Source organism: Aulonocara sp. 'chitande type north' Nkhata Bay, linkage group LG13 (assembly GCF_057382095.1).
Source record: "Aulonocara sp. 'chitande type north' Nkhata Bay isolate Kocher_YH1m ecotype deep benthic linkage group LG13, A_spYH_male_GT1.1, whole genome shotgun sequence".
Taxonomy (NCBI): domain Eukaryota; kingdom Metazoa; phylum Chordata; class Actinopteri; order Cichliformes; family Cichlidae; genus Aulonocara; species Aulonocara sp. 'chitande type north' Nkhata Bay.
In genome coordinates, this window is record NC_141356.1 from 17,987,978 (window position 1) to 18,005,407 (window position 17,430).

The window sequence follows — 17,430 nt, forward strand, 5'->3', positions numbered from 1 at the left end:
GAACCATTTTAAACATACTGGAAAAACATAAAAAGCTTACACAATTTTTAAACAATTACTCTTGGATTTAACTTTACCAACTTGCTGATTAGTCTGCAAGTTAAGTTTATAAAGATGGTGTTCCATAAGTAACATATTTTGGCTCCATAGCTTGTTTACTCAAAGTTTAGTCCAATTCACGACGTCATTGAGCCATTACAAACACATGGCCCCAGGCGGCGGGGACAGGTGAGGTGAAAGCCAAATGCAGTTGAGTGCGCTTAATTTGTACACCTGTTTTTTAACGAAATACCCACTCATTCAAGTAGAACACCCATAAGCGCTGAGACACACAAAAAGAATCACCCAGAACTTCAAGTCCACTTCAACCGTTCTTTCTTTTTAAGCACTCAAAGTTGTACCATGTATGCATGCTGCAAATTATCAGTATAATTCACATCACTGGCATCAACATTTAGTGTCAGCCTGTGAAGTTGCATACCACGCACCTCACACACCGCTGTAAGTCCGACCCACCCAAACGTCTGCATAAATATGTGCACTATGTGTATGCAGCAACAGTGTTAGTGGAGTAATAGAAAAAGTACATTTATTCATAACACAAGCAACGATCGTCAAAACAGACATAAAAATTCCTTCCAGGAGTTTGGCATTTAGCCCGAGCCAGGGTTAAGAACTCAATATCATCACATCTTGAAATAGGATTTGATGCTTTTGCTATTACGGTGCCAGGAGTTACTGAACAACTTCAGCAAAAGCGCTGTACTCTGGCACAAGTATAATCAACAAGATGATCCAAACAACACAGAGATCTAAGGCCTTCCTAGTCCTTAGTAAAGAGGGGCCTATAAATTTCAGTGACATATTACTGCTGAAGAGCGTAAAATTACCCCTGCTGTATTTAAAACAATTGGTGTAGGTGGCAGTCAGCACAAATAGAACCCAATCCAAACAGACATTTCCGTTAAAGATGAGGCAAATTCACACAGTCCATTGCATCTGAAAACTTGAGCTTGTTGCCAGGAATACAGGAATCTGTATTACTCCTCAAGCCATCAAAAAGGCATTTAACCAAGTGTGGTAAAATAGCGCTTTGTGTTTCTTTCTGTGTCATAGTTAAGCAAAGAGACTAGGAGCCACATATTTGGAAGTCCAATGTAATAACTAGCTCTCTTTATTTTCATTGTGGCCTTTCATTAGCTTTAATGTTGTCCTGATTTAATTTAAGCATTTAAAGTGCCAAGTAGGGCTGTTCTATATAACGATATATATCGGATGGCGATTAAAAAAAAAACGTCTATCGTTTCATTTTACGCTATCGTTTGTTTCGTGGTGTCGCAAAATAAACTGTTTACGGCAATATTTTTTCATCCTTTTGATGGTCACTGTAGTGGCTATATTAATTTCTTAAAGTTCTCTCTTTCTCTTATATGTAATATAACCACACTACCTACGGACAAGCGCCTGTTTTTATGCGTTGTGATTAGCAACAAGACGGTAACAGCATCGCGTGTCCGCTTGTTTATGTTCCACATAAACCTTTCACAATAAAGCTCAAGATCCTGTTGAGACTTTTCAAAATAAACTGAATCACGTGAAAGAGCAGATGATGAGAATTTAAAAAAGAGCCGCCAGGTACTAAAAAATAAACCTTAGACTCAAACTTTAGAACAGGCTTTTCTACTCAAAGAAAACGGCGGCCTTTACAACTTATGTCTAAAAATGTATGTTTCATGCATCGGTTAAAACACTGGAGTCCAGCTACATGACGCGCAGCTGGAAACACTTCCCGCAAAACGAGCTGCCCGAGATTCACATAATTTACAGAAAATGTTACATTTTTGTGATTTATATCGTTATCGGGACGACAGAATTCTTATATCTGGATATGAGATTATGGGTCATATTGCACAGCCCTAGTGCCAAGTATTTGAAATGACAAAAATAATACAAACCATAAAAGCTGCATCACAAAACATGCAACACAAGAGTCAAATCAAGTAAGAAACAACTTCAAAAAGTAACAGTAGCAGCTCCTTTAATTCAAAAGAGCAAAACTTGCTGAGTGGAAGTTTTCCAGTTCAAATGCAGCAAATATGCTGCTTTACAAGGGAAGGCCCACAGACTTCCTCACATCACACCATAACGTCTTTTGTGCTCAACTGGAGTCACACCACTCACTGTGTGGATTGTGCAAACCAACAGCTAATCCTGGCAGACTCTTTTTATTACTCATTTAGGATTAAATAAAATGATCGACTCCAGCCTACAGGATTGTGCATGGACCTGTATTAACCTGATTAAGCTGAACTTTAAATAACTGGTTACACCCTCGTTCAAGATATTGTGTACCAGAGTGGGCTGCTGATTTGTTTACATAGTTAAAATGCTTTGAACAGGAGACTGACATGTCAATTTTGACAGTCTATACAGAGCAAGGATTACAAAGTGTTGCACAAGAGCTCTGAATTCATCTGTTAAACAAAGCATTTTAATTTTGCACTCCCTAAAAGAAAGGCAATTATGTCTACGCTGAAAATCTTTGATCACACACTAATCCCAGGAATACACTGTCGTCCTGTACCTCGGATGAGGCTGACAGAGCTGATCGCACCCACTGAAGATAATGGTTCTGCCTCCACCTGACAAACTACTGTATGTTTCTGACGCACCCTAGAAGTATCTCTCCATGTTGTAAAGCTAATAACACTTTCTTACTCCATTTTTGTCAACTACATATAGGAAAAGATGCTGACAGGAAGATAGAAAATCCAGTCCAATTTCAAAATAAAAGACCCTGTACCAACTAAATGATCTGACTTATGCTGTGCAAGGAAGTGAACAAAACTGTCAGAAACGCAGTGTTTTTTGGTTTTAATGTGATCCCTGCTTGACTGCAGGCAACAAACTTTTAACATTAGCATTTTTCAGCAGCATTAAGGCCAGGATTAACACCTACTGACACCTCATGGATGCTTAGCTGCCATGCCACAGTACTCTTGCAACATAATGGCAGTGCTGGCTTACCATGACAATTTGACTGGTATGTGGATGCCTTCACAGAGCCACATTTACACCCTTAAAATTTGACATCACTCAGACCCTCGCATATATGCAGAAGCAGAAAGTATCACATCTGTATTATACCTACTGTAACAGGAAACCAAACTACAGTATCTACCACGCTGCATGACAGCACAGTCACAGTGTTGTTATTACCAGTTCCTTGCCACTGCACTGCATTATTAATTACCCTGTAAACATGCAAGTTATCGGTACTTCGCAGCACTAGTGGCGCAGAGACAAAATCCTGCAGAGTAGATTAACAGGATAGCAACTAAAATTTTCAACGTACTTCACAAACCATGCATTGCTTGAAAGTATGTACTCTGAAGTCTTTATACTCCACCACAGTGAGAAAACAACTGAAGGAACAAGGACAAAAACAGGATGGTTGTGGACCAGCAGCTTCAATTGTGACTCTGCAGCCATCTGTGCTTGCGTGACTATGCAGGTGATGATACATTCATCTTATTCTGTGTGTATGTGTTGCACTGGGGCTCACCGCTCCACCGTCTTCCTCTGTTAGACTGCTGTGAAACAATAGGACATGAACACACACACATGGAGGAAGCGAAGATTCCTGCATTCCTATACTACGGAGACTCAACTGTGCCACACACACAAGTTCAGGGCAGGGGAACTATTACTGTCACATTTATAACCAATATGGATATCATTCTTTCCATTCTTTCAAAAAAGTAAGTGAATGTGCAAAGAAAGCCACGTAATACAGCTTCAACTGTGGATGACGGGACGAAAGGCTTGTATTACTTTTATGACCAGCCTGTTCTCATTCCCTGGGAGCCAAATACTGCTTTTTCGTCAAAGCCACTGGTGTGTCGCAGATACACACTCGCCTTTGGTGTCTCCATCTTCACACATTGGATGATGGCAGTAGTGAGACGGGCCCTATCACTCCCAACACATTGTGTATGGATGCCTGTAAAGCAGTGGTCCCCAACCCCCGGGCCATGGACCGGTCGTTTGGTACCAGGCCACGAGAATTGAGAATTGAGGCTCGGGTGTGAAAATTATGGTTTTTGGTGTTTTTAAATCAGCTTTTATTGTTATTTTTTTTATCGTTTTTATCGTTAACTCGGTTTCCCTGGGACATTTCCCGTGTGTTATGAATACATCTTATTTTTTTGGTACCGGTACTGGTTTTATTTTGTTGTATTTATCCGCGACACCTTAAAGGCCGTGAAAATATTGTGGGACATAAACCAGTCCATGGCGCAAAAAAGGTTGGGGGCCGCTGCTGTAAAGGATCCCTTGATATCACATTTGAATGTTTTGGTTAAGTATCATTTTCTAATGCACAGAATGAAGAAGCACAAGCTTTCCTGGTTAAATCAAGGGAAGTAAAAACCAGACAAAGCAAAACATAAACCTCAAAAAAGGACTCGAACCACACCGCAGTCTTCTTTCTGACAACTGCGTGACTTCCTCCAGCGCCAGTTTTCCAACATCCTAATGCAGAGTTTCAAGTTAAGGCCATTTTAAAACGCAAATTCTCCCCACAATACATTTAAAAAACGTTCTGCTTTTCTCAGTGTCAATAACCAGACACAAATAACTATGTCGACTCTGGCATATGCAGATGTCCATGCTAGTAAACGGACTCAAAATCAGTTTAAAAAAAGGTAAACAGCCATAATACCATTGCTAACCTCTTACATGATATCTAATATTTTGCAGATTCTTGAAGTGTTTCGTGAGAACACAACAATCTCAAATTCTCAAACAAAATAAGCCTTCATATGAATACTCGGTCTGTGCTTTGTCTGTTGACGCAAATAGAGTGAGGGCAGGTACAGCAGTAGTACGTCTGGAACAGATTTCTTTTTATGACTTTAGAGCAACATATTGAGCTGATACTTGCATTTATTGAAGCAGTATAAATGATAAAGTGGAACTTAAAAAGAAGAGTGTAGTCGCTCCACCGCTCGCCCAGAATTAAGTGGCAAATCAATAAAAATGGTAGTGAGAGAAAGCTCGGTTTGTCAATGTCATTTTTTTTCTGTTGGCTTATCTTTGACTCACCAACAAGACTGGCAAACATAAGTGTGCTGCGTGCAGTTTACTGCTATCATGTTCCGGTAATTCTTAACATGAAAGTTGACACTGAATATACCTTTTGTTTTCAAAAGGCAGTGTAATCCACGAAGGTGAGAAGGAGCTTAATATGTGAATCAGACAAAACTGTCACCTCTAATACAAGAGGAGTAGGAAGGCTGTTTTCCAGTAACGATACGTGGAGGATTTGCGTTCAGGAATACCAATCCTGTGTCTAGTTTCTGCTATTTATTTCTGGGGAAATAATGTGGTGTTAAATGCGGATAAACTGACCACCATTAAATACTCACTTGTCCCAACTTACTACACAGCCCCAGGGTTGTGCCACAACCCTTATGTCTACCTTACGTCACCTTACTTTGAAGGTAAACATTTTAATCATATGACACAGAGACTTGTAGTTCTACTGACTGTTCACCATTTTAAGGTATTTTCCTCCATCCTTACCTGGGTTTTGGGAGAAACACCTGAACCCTTGGTGCTTATTTGACCTGAAATGGCTCGCTTTACATATATTACTAACTACCATGGTGGTGGTTTCACAAAATACGGGTTCCCCTCTTTGTAAAATTTGAGCCACAAATTCACCCTGAAAACTCTCTTTTGTGAGGCTCAGATTTGTGATCTTTTACACAGAAGGCCTGTCTCAACATCAGCCAATGCTCCTCCTACAGTTTCTAACAGATACACAAAGAGTGGCAGGTCCACAAACAGAGGAGAAAACAAGCTAGCAGAGTTCATGCTTTATTTCCTGCTCAAACATTCCTGTCCAAGCCACACTTTTTCACACAGTGGTAGAACCAAATATAGGCATCGGTGAGGTTTACCATGTCCCTTGGTGCTTAGAAGCACATCCAGAGGTTTCAGGTCTTTCAGTAAATTCCTGCTGAAACAATGAAATAGACATTTAGCTACATAATGATCATAGTTCCTACAGTATAGCATCCTTATCAACATATTAATCTGCTTCCAGTGAGAAATTACAACTTAACTCATAATTCTGCCATATTTAAGTTGTGTAGTTGTGTGATTTTTGTCCTTTATAACTGTTTTTCAAGTTACTTTGGTGCACATTAATCAGCTATGTGCCGCTTGTTCCAGGCCTGGAAGGGGAATCAAGTCTGAGATGCCAACCTACCTATCTACAACAAGGCAAGATACTGAACTTAAATTAGAAACAAACAAGATTAGGAGCAGCGGAGGGTGGGCGGGTATGAGGGGCACTTGTGAAAACGCACACAAAATAAATAAGGATATAATATGCATATGATGGACTATTTAGGATTGAAATTAACAGACTGTGCGTGTTCAAAAAGACTGGAAACATTTAATATCTCTAGTCTTTAGGATTCCTGTAATTACCACAAAGACCCTGGAGGTTAACCAAACATCATCAAGTCCTATTACCGTGTTTAATGAATCTCCCGTCTACAAAAAGCCTCCCTCACACAGCAGTTAAATTCCACAACAGAGTGACTATTACACAAACAAATACATAACTGAGGGTATAGATGGTTAACTTTTGTAACCTTACTGATTTGCTACAGAGGGCAGATCAAACGGGTGAGACTGATAGGTTTACTTTTTTATGTCCATGGTTCTTAGTTTTAGAGTTACAGTATCCTGTCCTACATATTCTCATTGGTTTTCATGTACTGCAGCATTATTTGGGGATACTTTGTCATATTTTGTATCATTTCCCATGATACATGGCCAGCTTGTTGTGTTTCTGTTGTGGTACGTGGCTATTACTGCTGTTGTTTTGTGTTACATATAACGAACAATGACACAGTCGTTGAGACTATGATGGAGTTGCACAGCATTCAGGAACTTCCTTACAGTTTGGATTACAGGCTTTGGGTTCCCAGCACTGGGCCTCGGTAAAGTGTGGAGCCCAGTGACTAAGAGGCCAACTGTATTACACAGCCTACATAAAAATGAGCACCACAGTTCTTTAAAAATGACCCGACGAGTGCCTACTGACGTTAAAGTGTGAAAAACAACAATATGAAGTGGTTATTTCACGGTTGTTGTTGTTGTTGTAGCTTGGTCAGATCTGAGCGCTTTAGCCAAAGGAAAGGCAGCTGTCAGTCTCTGTCCGGGATACGCGGACAGGTTTAACATGTTTTGCGAAGCCTCTACGATACTACAAACAGCCAGTAAACTATCAGGTAGTCTCTTTTTTAGTGTGTGTTCGTGTAAGGGTAACAAATCACTGCATGTTCACTACTTGCGACAGTTTTCTCATGTAGCATCAAGACGTCGCAGCTAGCTTCTTGATGCTATCAAGTTAGTAGTCCGTTGTCGGACAGCTAAGCTACTGCAGGTCTATTACCGGACAAGCATCAACCACTCCTACTTCTTCTTTAACATTAACTGCTGTTATTCACAACGCAATTTAGACCACAGCCACAGTCCAGCGAGTACAAACAAGCACGTCGACGTAGCACAATTTGTGCAACAACTCACTTACACGGAGGTAAATATGATCGGTGCTCAACAAACCAAGAATTAACGTTGGGTTTACATTAAACGTTAACTAAGTCTTAACCCAGGCATGTTAGCAGCCAGAAAACATTAACATAATGGTAACCCGGATCTCTAAACAAGCATGGATAAAAAGGCCAAGACAATAACAACCATAAACACAAGCGAAGTCAAACAGTTGCTGTGTGTCCGACAATGGAATTATAACATGAGTAGCACAGTAATTACTGTACCAACAAGCATCAAAACAAAAACCTTCTGGTAACAGCATATTAGAAACAGCCCACTTATGGCTATAGAAACGATTCGTTACTGTTATAACACCACTGTAGGACCACAAGACTGTAAATACGCTGGTGGTGTTTAACTACTCTGTGTCCGAAAATGGAACTATGTGATTGCGCACTGCAGTTTTACCTTGTACACATCTCCGTATGTGCCGCTTCCTATCCTCTGGATCAGCTCGAAATCCTCCTGTGGATTCCGCCGGGACAGGTCGACACTGGAGTTCATCATTTCCACTGCCGATTACGGCGCCGATCGCGCACGGTTTACGAACCCCAACAATGTACGAAAACAGATATTTAAAGAAAAACATACGGCGTCAGAAAATCCCAGCCTGAATCCAATGTAGCTCCAACATGGCTTCCACTGCGCATTGGGCATGCGCAATGGACATCATGGCGTACCCTCTCCATGGTGTCTGATGGGGGAGACGTGTGTTGTTAAATTTTAGTGCGTTTGGAAACGGATTTCGTAGTTGAATATGGTAATTAAAATGCAATTAAATTATTACTATTTGCTTACTACTTCACTAGTTGCTTGTATGGATACATATTAAGAAACAGCAGAAAAAATACAAATTATAATCCAAACCTACACTGATTTCACTATATAATGAAAATAAAGTCAGATTTTGGGATTTACACAGGAAGCTGTAGGGGAAAGGAAATGAATGAAAAACACTAAGCTCTATGGCTGCATTATTTGGCTCCCTTAATGTAAAACTGGGCTAAGCAGGGCTAAACAGTGGCAGATGGCAACTTTATGATTCAGTGAGGGGTCTGTGATGCAGGGAAAAACAATCCCATCTTTTCCTGTTACTGTTTTAGAGATATTTCATATTTTCCAGTGGTGTTAGCAAATAATGAAACAGTTAAACACACAATTGATTTAAAAAGTAAACTATTTTCTGCCATAAAACTCTTAAAAAAAAACCCATACAGTCACCATGGAATGGTCCCCCATTAGCAAAACAAAAAGCAGGGGACTATGCCAGTGTTATTAACCTGAAAAGTGTTGAGAAGAAATTCACAATTTATCACAGTTTGATTAAAAAGTAATGCAAAAAAAGGCAGTGTCTGGCAATTTTATGAACATGTTGAGATACTGAGCAACATTTGTGAGTTGCTTTTTAAAGATAACCATAATCAATGAATAAGTGAGCTTGGGAATGAGTGCCACGGGCAGGATTTTAGAAATTAGAGGTCAAGCACTGCTGGAGGATTGGAAAATCAAAATTTCTTTACTTGTAAGCTTTCAAAAATAATTTCTCAGCTGCTTCCAAAACATATTTTAAATACCTGGAAATCTCATTTACAATTAAAAAGTTGTAAGCAAACCAAAACATGTTACAGAGCGGTTAAAACACAGTGGTATTTCAACATGGCCACTTTTTTTTTTACATGTTAGCAACAAAGAAAATCAAACCAAGTGCCTTAAAACATAACATCCCTGAAAACACAACAGTCTGTTTTGACATATTTATGAATAAGTCCATCTATTGCTCCTAAGCTGACTCTGAAAGTTACTTGATGCTTCAATGAGGACACAGTGAAAGGCAGACTGTGTTGAAGCTTGGTTTCTTGGCTTGGTGAGGATTTGACCCCAGAGTGGATTTGGAAAGTCTGCTTCTTAGAAGGAGATCTGGAAGAAGATGGGCAGTTTTGCATCCCAGTCTGAGGCTTTGTTTCAGGGTTAGATGTTGGTCCAGTATCATATTGTATTAGAAGTTTTTTGAGTAGACAGGACAACTGAGGACTCAGGAGGAGCACCAGGATACCACCAGGACGGAGAACTCTAGACACAAACATTTGTTATAATAGTTGCATCTCTATCTTTCAATGCTTATTCCAATAATGGCTATGACATTTTTATCTATGCATTAATTTAGTTTTTCCTATTAAAAAAAAAACTAACTAACTAAAAAACAGAACAATAAGACAGCTTAGGATGTGTACTGATGTGCAAAGTGACTCCCAAGCTAAAAATCCACAGTGCACACACATTCACAGAGAAAACAAGTAATGTTTTCTGTTTCGCCAAACAATTCTAAAAGAAACAATTGAGACCGACAAACATAGGAACAAACCTCTCCATCTCTGTCAGGATGAGTGGCAAGTTGGCAGCCATGTCTATTCTGGAGCCAAACTTCCTGCCAAATGGCAGGTCACAGATCACAGCGTCTACAGTGGCACTGGGCACAGGCAGTACTGCACACACAGAGGAGGACAAACAAGCCTAGAGGTAATTTAATATACGACAACAGGCTTCACACTAACCTCCCACTCACTGAGTCCTATCCAAAAAATGCAGCCATGCATCCACAGTGAAAATTCAGGAGCTAAGATTCAATATTTAACTTCTCAAAGACATGAATTTGTAATATAGTTAAAATTTAATTTATAGTAATTCAATTTATAATTTAATCCTTTTTAAAAATGTGAAAATGTGAGCTACTTTATGGTGGTCGGTCTTATCAAGATATAATTCCTCTATTAAAAAAAGAAATGTACTCTAAGATACCATAAAGACTAACCTCATATAAGTAACGCCAGTCAGGTTTGATAAGACTGAACATGTCATATGTGACATTCAAAGAAATGTGCACATTATAATTTTTTCATGTTTATCTATATTTTCACATGTCTGGCTAATTTTACACATGACTAGATTCATTCATGCACACAGGGCCATCTGTCGTGCGCCTTAAAATCCACTTGTATTGCACTGGATTTACAACTGGTGCGATTTAAAAAGTTAACGTCTGTCCCTCTTTTTAAATGAGAACATTAGTTTAATACAATTAAGTAAGACATGTATTAATAATGTAATATTTAGCTTACTTTACTGCTCTTTTTGTGTGCAGCTGACCTACCCAGAGACGACGCTTTCAGCAGGTTTATTCTGTTTTCCAACTCAGCAAATGCTATGTTCTCACTGGCCTTCTGCAGCTGTGCTTCATCAATATCCACACCCAGGAAACAGGCATCCTGAAAATCCCAGAAACAGGGATTTTTAAACCTCATAAACAAACTTTTCTAAACATTTCTACACTTTAAAGATCAACAGTACATGATTTCTTTTCTGACCTTATGCTCCTGTGCAGCTTCTATTAAGATGGTCCCCACCCCACACATTGGGTCAACCACACGGAAGCCTGGCTAGAAAACAGAACACAGCATACAGCGCATACAGCTGGTTAACCACAAAAAGTATGACTGTGACTGGTTCACCACACTGAATGCCAAGTGACAGACAACTAACATCATACTAAGGGCTCTTTAAGTGGATCAGATGGGGGGTGGTAGACTAGCCAAAGTACTTTCACTTTGTAAAAACACATGCTACAGTAAAAGTTGTTACTTTAGCACATGTAATTAAGTAAATATCAAAAATCTTCCCAGCTCCAAATAGGCAAAACAAACTAAACTATCCATCCGTTTTCTACTGCTTCTCTGGAGCTGGGTCACGGGGGCAGCAGCTTAAGCAGAGAAGTCTTGACCTCTTTCTCCCCAGCCACCTCCTCCAGCTCATTTGGGGGAATGCTGAGGCATTCTCAGGCCAGCTAAGAGATGTAATCTCTCCAGTATGTTCTAGGTCTACCCCGGGGCCTCCTCCTGGTAGAACATGCCTGGAATACCTTGCCCAGGAGGCATCCTAGTCAAATTCCAAGCAGCTGTACCTCCCAAATCGTGGAAGTCCTCACCCTATCTCTAAGGGAGAGCTCAGTCACACTCATTTCCACCACTTGTATCTGCATTCTCATTCGTTCAGTGGCTACCCAGAGCTCATGGCCATAGGTGAGGTGTAGATCAACAGGGTAAACTAAAAGCTTCATTTTTACGCTCGGTGTTTACAATACACAATAGACAGATACAGAACCTACATTACAGCAGATGTAGCTCTACTCCATCTGTCAATCTCCTGCACCCCTATGTAAAACCTCTACCTGGGCCAAAAACCTTTCCCTGAGCCGGAGTGGGAACGCCACCCATTTACAGTAAAAACCACAAACAAAACTAGAGGCAAATCATTTTGCTACACAAACATAAATGGAAGAGCTCTGCTTGCATGATGTGATGATGCCTTCTTATTTGTGCACATAATAATATAACTCCGTCATGGTTTCAGAATTCATCAGCACAATTTTTAACTGGCAGAAGGAAATTTTATCACATCACTCCGATTTTGACCTCTCTACACTGGCTTCCAATTGAATTTAGGACCCTTTTAAAGTCCTTTTATTGGTTTTTAAATCTCTAAATGGTCTGGCACCTGTTTATTTGTCTGACTTGTTGAAGCCCCATGTACCCACTCGTTCCCTTCGGTCAGCTGAGCAGTTGCTGCTAACTCTGTGGGTAACTGATATATATATATATATATATATATATATATATATATATATATATATATATATATATATATATATAAATTTTATTGCTATGTCTGGTTTTATTACTATGTGCATATTAGTATTGTACAGCACTTTGGTCTACCAGGTGTGTTTTAAAGTGCTATATAAATAAATGATGATGATGATGAGTATTCAAACCATAACCTGCAACAGGCACAGAACAGCTGTGTGTACAGTAGTATATACACCTGTATATGAGCCAGTGAGGCCATGGCCCAGGCTGTTGTAGACCTTAGTCCTGTGATTTTTATATAGCTCCGGTTAGCAAGAGGCAACCTGAAGGAAAGAAGACTCAACTTATTACTTCTTATCAAATTAATTACAGATATAATATTAAAGAGACCGGTTCATCTTAAGTCATTTGACTAAACATTTGTGGGTCTTAATGGCAAAAAGCAGTAAGCTAAACTTGTAACAGACAGAGCATATTATAAGCAGTGACAATAAAAGAACTGCATAATGTATAAGAGGTCTGTTGCTGTACTGAGACTTCGATGTATATTACTGTGTTAAATGTAAAACATCACTGTCAATAACCTGGTCAGTGGGATCCCGAGCAGGCAGTAGTCATCACTCAAATGGACATTTATCTACAGAAAAACAACAACAACAATAGATAATATTACAGCTGAAGTGCCAGAAAAGACAGGCAAGACTCTCTGCAAAGCAATTAACTACAGATGGACTATTTATATTGCAAACATTTCTATTGTAAGACAAAACTTAACTGAACTTATAATCAGTGCAATCCAACAGATTGTTTTTCAAACACAACTGATTACCTCCAACTGTGGATTCTTCAAGTCAGCCTTCCAGCCCAGCAGTCTGCTCAGACCTGCTCCAATCACTCTGCTCACCTCCTGTTTCACACAAAAGTAGAACATTTTTTTGAACATATCCACTGAATATGAATGTCTGTTTCTATGTGGATCCCAGGGATTGCACTTAGTAATATAGAGAGATTAAAAGTATATATCCTTTTAAACAATTATTGCCGCAACACCCTTTGTCTGGGTAAGTTAAACCGATAAACTATTAGAGGAGAAATGACAACTCGTATCTCTGAACATTTGTGTTAAGATAACTTATTCTTACATAAGTTGTGGTGAGTGTTGTGGTAGCATTAACATGTCGTGTTTTTCAGTGGTGGGAGAAACTAGAGCTCTTGGAGAAACCTGCTCAAAGCACTGTGAGAACTTTGAGACTTTACACTGAAGACTCATACCTACTTTAAACCCAGGTGCAGTTAATGCTAACCACTGAGCTACCATGCTGCCCCTGCACTTCATTTCTGTTAAACACCTGTAAAAAGAAGCAGAGACACAGACTTTAACATTTCCTACCTGTGCGCCCAAGCATCGTGACAGAGATCCAGAACATTTGCAGCTGATCCTGAAGGAGACCGGGATACAGGAAAGCAGCTCTGGTTTATCCTCACAGGTTGTCAGCAGTGTCTGATTTTTTTCTCCGGTGGTCTTCACTTCATATGGAGATAAACACGAGGAGACATAAATATATAAAGACTTTAACCTCAGAAGTCACTGATGTATAAGCCGTCTCAAAAATAAAATGTTGCCATTGCATTACCATTTTCCTGACTTTCTTCAGTGAAATCCTTTGCTATGTCATCCATCTTCCTGCTGCTACTTGCTCCACGGTGCTCCAGCCTGGATGCTGTGTGGTCACAAACTGGTCCTCCCCCATTGACGTATGCTCCATGTGTACAGTCGATAAACTCCTCTAACATCCCCTCTGCTTCTTCCTCTCTCATCCTTTCTTCCTCACATGCCTTCCCCTTTTCTACAGTCTTCTCAATGCCTGTGTCCCAAGCTGCCACTTTCCTCTCCTTCTCCTCCTCCTCCTCATCTCTCTTTCTCTTCTGTGCCATTGTGGATACTCCATTTTGTCCACCACTTCTCTGTTTGTCAATCTCCTCCTTCCTCTCCCCTCCTGTACTTCTAAACTCTACAAGGCTCTTCTCCCCCTCTCTGCTCTGTTCGTCACTCCCTCTCATCTCATCCTCCCTCTTCCTTGTCACTCCCAGGGCAGGGCTTGATGTTTTGATGGTGTTTTTGCTGCCTGTCAGCTCCCCCTGCAGTCGACTCCATGTCATTACAGCACTGGTCCACTGATTCTTGTCATCCAACAGTCTGGACTGTAGCACAGAGGCTGCCTTTGCTATAAATTTTACAAAAAACGCGATACAGAAGTCAGTTCAGAAGTGGTATGTAAACACTGAATGGTATTGCTTATGTTTTTGTATTAATTGTATGTATAGGTTCTTGGAGTTAGTTTGAGGCTACTACCTGTGCTGGTGTGGGCAGACAGACTCACCGGCGAGTCTTGTTTCAACAGAAGAAAGAGTCTCTCTGCACCCTTCAGGTTACTAACTCTGTTGATCTTTGCAGAAGAGCTGAATAACACTTTACCTGGAATTTGACACACCTAAATGCAAAAGTCCACATTCACATTTAAGAGCTCTTCTACATCTTTCATCAAAAAGTTAATTTTTAACCCCGTCTTATAGTAGATTAACCTTCAGAGAAAGGCCACTTTGGCTTGGTCGTAGTGATTGAACACTGATAACCACTCATGTGGATGGCCAACAGTTTCTCTACACACTGAGACAACAGCTGGCTCAGATCATGTTAACAGTTGTGATCAGAAGTTTGCATACACTCATCATGGGCAGCAATTTGGGACTGTTGATGATTTCTTTGAACTGTTCTTTTTCCATAGTGATTGTACAGCGTACATCTTTAACAACTTTAAAAAAAAATTGGTGCACAGGATTAAATTTATTTTGTATTTTCTCTAACCCAAGCAGGTTCAAAAACGTACATACAGGCTCAAATAAATATATATTAGCCCTTCTAATATTTGATTAAATGTCCCTTAGCACTTTTGCTAGCCAACAAGCTTCTGGCATAATTCTAATTAGATATCTGCCCAGTCTTCTTGTCAGAATTAGTAGAGGTTATTTAAACTGGTTGGTTTCCTGGCATAGACCTGACTTTTAAAAAGACCCCACAAATTTCCATCAGGGTTGAGGTTAGGACTTTGGGATGGCCATTCTAGAGGCTTAATTCTATCATTCTTTATCCATTCCAAAACCAGCTTTGATGTGTGTTTGGGATCACTGTCTGGATGGAACAGCCAACCTTCAACCATGTGTCTGTTGCCAACACTTATTGAAGGAGTGTATGTACATATTTGAGGCTGTACGCATGCTTTAACCCTGTGCGGATTACATCGCGTGACAGCGACAATCACAAAATTACGTAAAGCCTGACTAAAACGTTTAAATAAAACTTTGCTGTAAATTTGAATATTTCCTATAACATAAATAAAAAAAGATTTCGTAATATCAACATTAGAAGTTAATTATGACTTTTTTTCCCTTTTCTTTCCACACAAAGAGCGTCCGTATATTTGTCTCTTAAAGGCTTTTAAATCATGAAGACCCCGAGGTTTTTATTTTGTTTTTTTGGGGTTGGGGGGGGGGGGGTAGCTGTTAGTTGTTGCATGTAGCTAACACTCACGTCTTCAGCCGCTAGCTTCGTCTTCACCTCGTTGATTAAAAAAGCCTCCATACCGTTACCGGCCGTGCAGTAGTAACGAACCACATTCCCACCACTTCCCGGTTCATCCATGTTATAAAATGTGTCAAATCTCAACAAGCGACGCTCTCTACTAGCAACAGTCTGCTGAGTCTTGTTTGACTACGAAAGCCGCCATATTGGCTTGTTTGTTTACACCGGAAACGGAACTATGTCATTAATTGTTGCCAGTCGTTTGCCAACCAGCAGGGGTCTCTGTTGCACAGGGGAAAAAGTTATAGGTGTGTATTACATTTTTAAAATTAGAATACAAATTTAACGCCACAAACTTGAGTTTTCATATATATCTGTGAGTTTATTTGGACAACAGTATGCACATGTGGTCTGTGTATGTATACACATGAAGACTTTGACCTTTGTTCCTTACATTTATGGCATTGTTTCTATGATGACAGATATGCTACTCAGTGTCTTTTGCTCCCTGTTTTTAAATCAGATGTCACTCTCAACATAAATACCAGCTACAGCAGCCGAGCTGTTTTAGCTGAGGAAACAAAGATACATTTGCTCATTTTGTGTAAAATATTGTGAAGATGTTAAGTTACATTAGGCAGGCAGCTGCCCACATTACACTGTGACAATCACCAGTTATCTATTTTGAAAGCCTCAGCTAGAAAAAATGCAAAATGGTTTGTAAGGTTGGCCACAGGTCTGTATGTAAATGGGAGTTAGAGGATTGCTTTATATTTTGCTATGTATAATGTTAGTGTTTCTGAAAATCCCCCCAAAAATCTTTATTAACAAAGTAAACTAAAAATAGACATTATTATATTTTATAGTTTTAAAATTGGATAACAACTGACTTGAACATAATATGAAATAAAGTCTTTTTACTATGGGCACAGTGAATCCATTGATAGCTTTACTAATCTGAAAGTTACCTACCGGTATATTTTTATTTTTGTAGTTTTCCTTTTGTATATAGACAGGCTAATGCATTGCCGATTCTCTGATGTGAAGCAAGGCAGAAGAATGTACTCATAAAATGAACAGAATCATAAGAATATAACACTAAGAGCACTGCAAATGTAAGAAAAATATGCTGAAATCAAATGGTATATTATTTGAAACCTATATGAGACATTGGCACATCCATTTTTTTTTTCCAATTTTTTAAATGTATTTTTTCCTAATTGTCCAAATTAGTCTGTGATTGGCCTTAGTGCCCCACAAATCAAATTTATATACAACTAAATATGACTCGAAAATATGATTTAAATGGACGATTCCTCACTTGATGATGAAACATCCACTTACATACAGTGGGGCAAAAAAGTATTTAGTCAGCCACCGATTGTGCAAGTTCCCCCACCTAAAATGATGACAGAGGTCAGTAATTTGCACCAGAGGTACACTTCAACTGTGAGAGACAGAATGTGAAAAAAAAAATCCATGAATCCACATGGTAGGATTTGTAAAGAATTTATTCGTAAATCAGGGTGGAAAATAAGTATTTGGTCAATAACAAAAATACAACTCAATACTTTG

General features: G+C 39.5%; 2 protein-coding genes across 11 annotated transcripts in view; both read right to left on the bottom strand.

The window, feature by feature from the left end:
* Nucleotides 1–8,270, bottom strand: part of LOC147315932 (mitogen-activated protein kinase kinase kinase kinase 3-like) — a 49,220-nt gene extending 40,950 nt beyond the window's left edge. For all 9 annotated transcript variants that reach the window (XM_086258944.1, XM_086258948.1, XM_086258942.1 and 6 more), the window contains exon 1: nucleotides 8,044–8,270. In XM_086258944.1, the coding sequence (XP_086115070.1) occupies nucleotides 8,044–8,142 (99 nt within the window). In that variant the 5' untranslated portion in view covers nucleotides 8,143–8,270. The remainder of the gene's footprint in view (nucleotides 1–8,043) is intronic.
* An 860-nt stretch (nucleotides 8,271–9,130) lies between these two features.
* Nucleotides 9,131–16,086, bottom strand: thumpd2 (THUMP domain containing 2). 2 transcript variants are annotated; one of them, XM_086258949.1, is made up of 11 exons: nucleotides 15,865–16,086; nucleotides 14,629–14,767; nucleotides 13,910–14,500; nucleotides 13,666–13,802; nucleotides 13,105–13,182; nucleotides 12,860–12,912; nucleotides 12,511–12,598; nucleotides 10,998–11,069; nucleotides 10,784–10,898; nucleotides 9,998–10,118; nucleotides 9,131–9,705 (listed from the first exon to the last, which is right to left on the bottom strand). In XM_086258949.1, exons 1-11 carry the CDS (start codon nucleotides 15,973–15,975, stop codon nucleotides 9,345–9,347), a joined length of 1,866 nt encoding a protein of 621 aa, XP_086115075.1. In that variant the 5' UTR covers nucleotides 15,976–16,086; the 3' UTR covers nucleotides 9,131–9,344. The 2 variants fall into 2 exon arrangements, with proteins under 2 accessions (XP_086115075.1, XP_086115076.1); XM_086258950.1 differs by having other exon boundaries at nucleotides 14,657–16,004.
* Nucleotides 16,087–17,430: the final 1,344 nt, after the last annotated feature.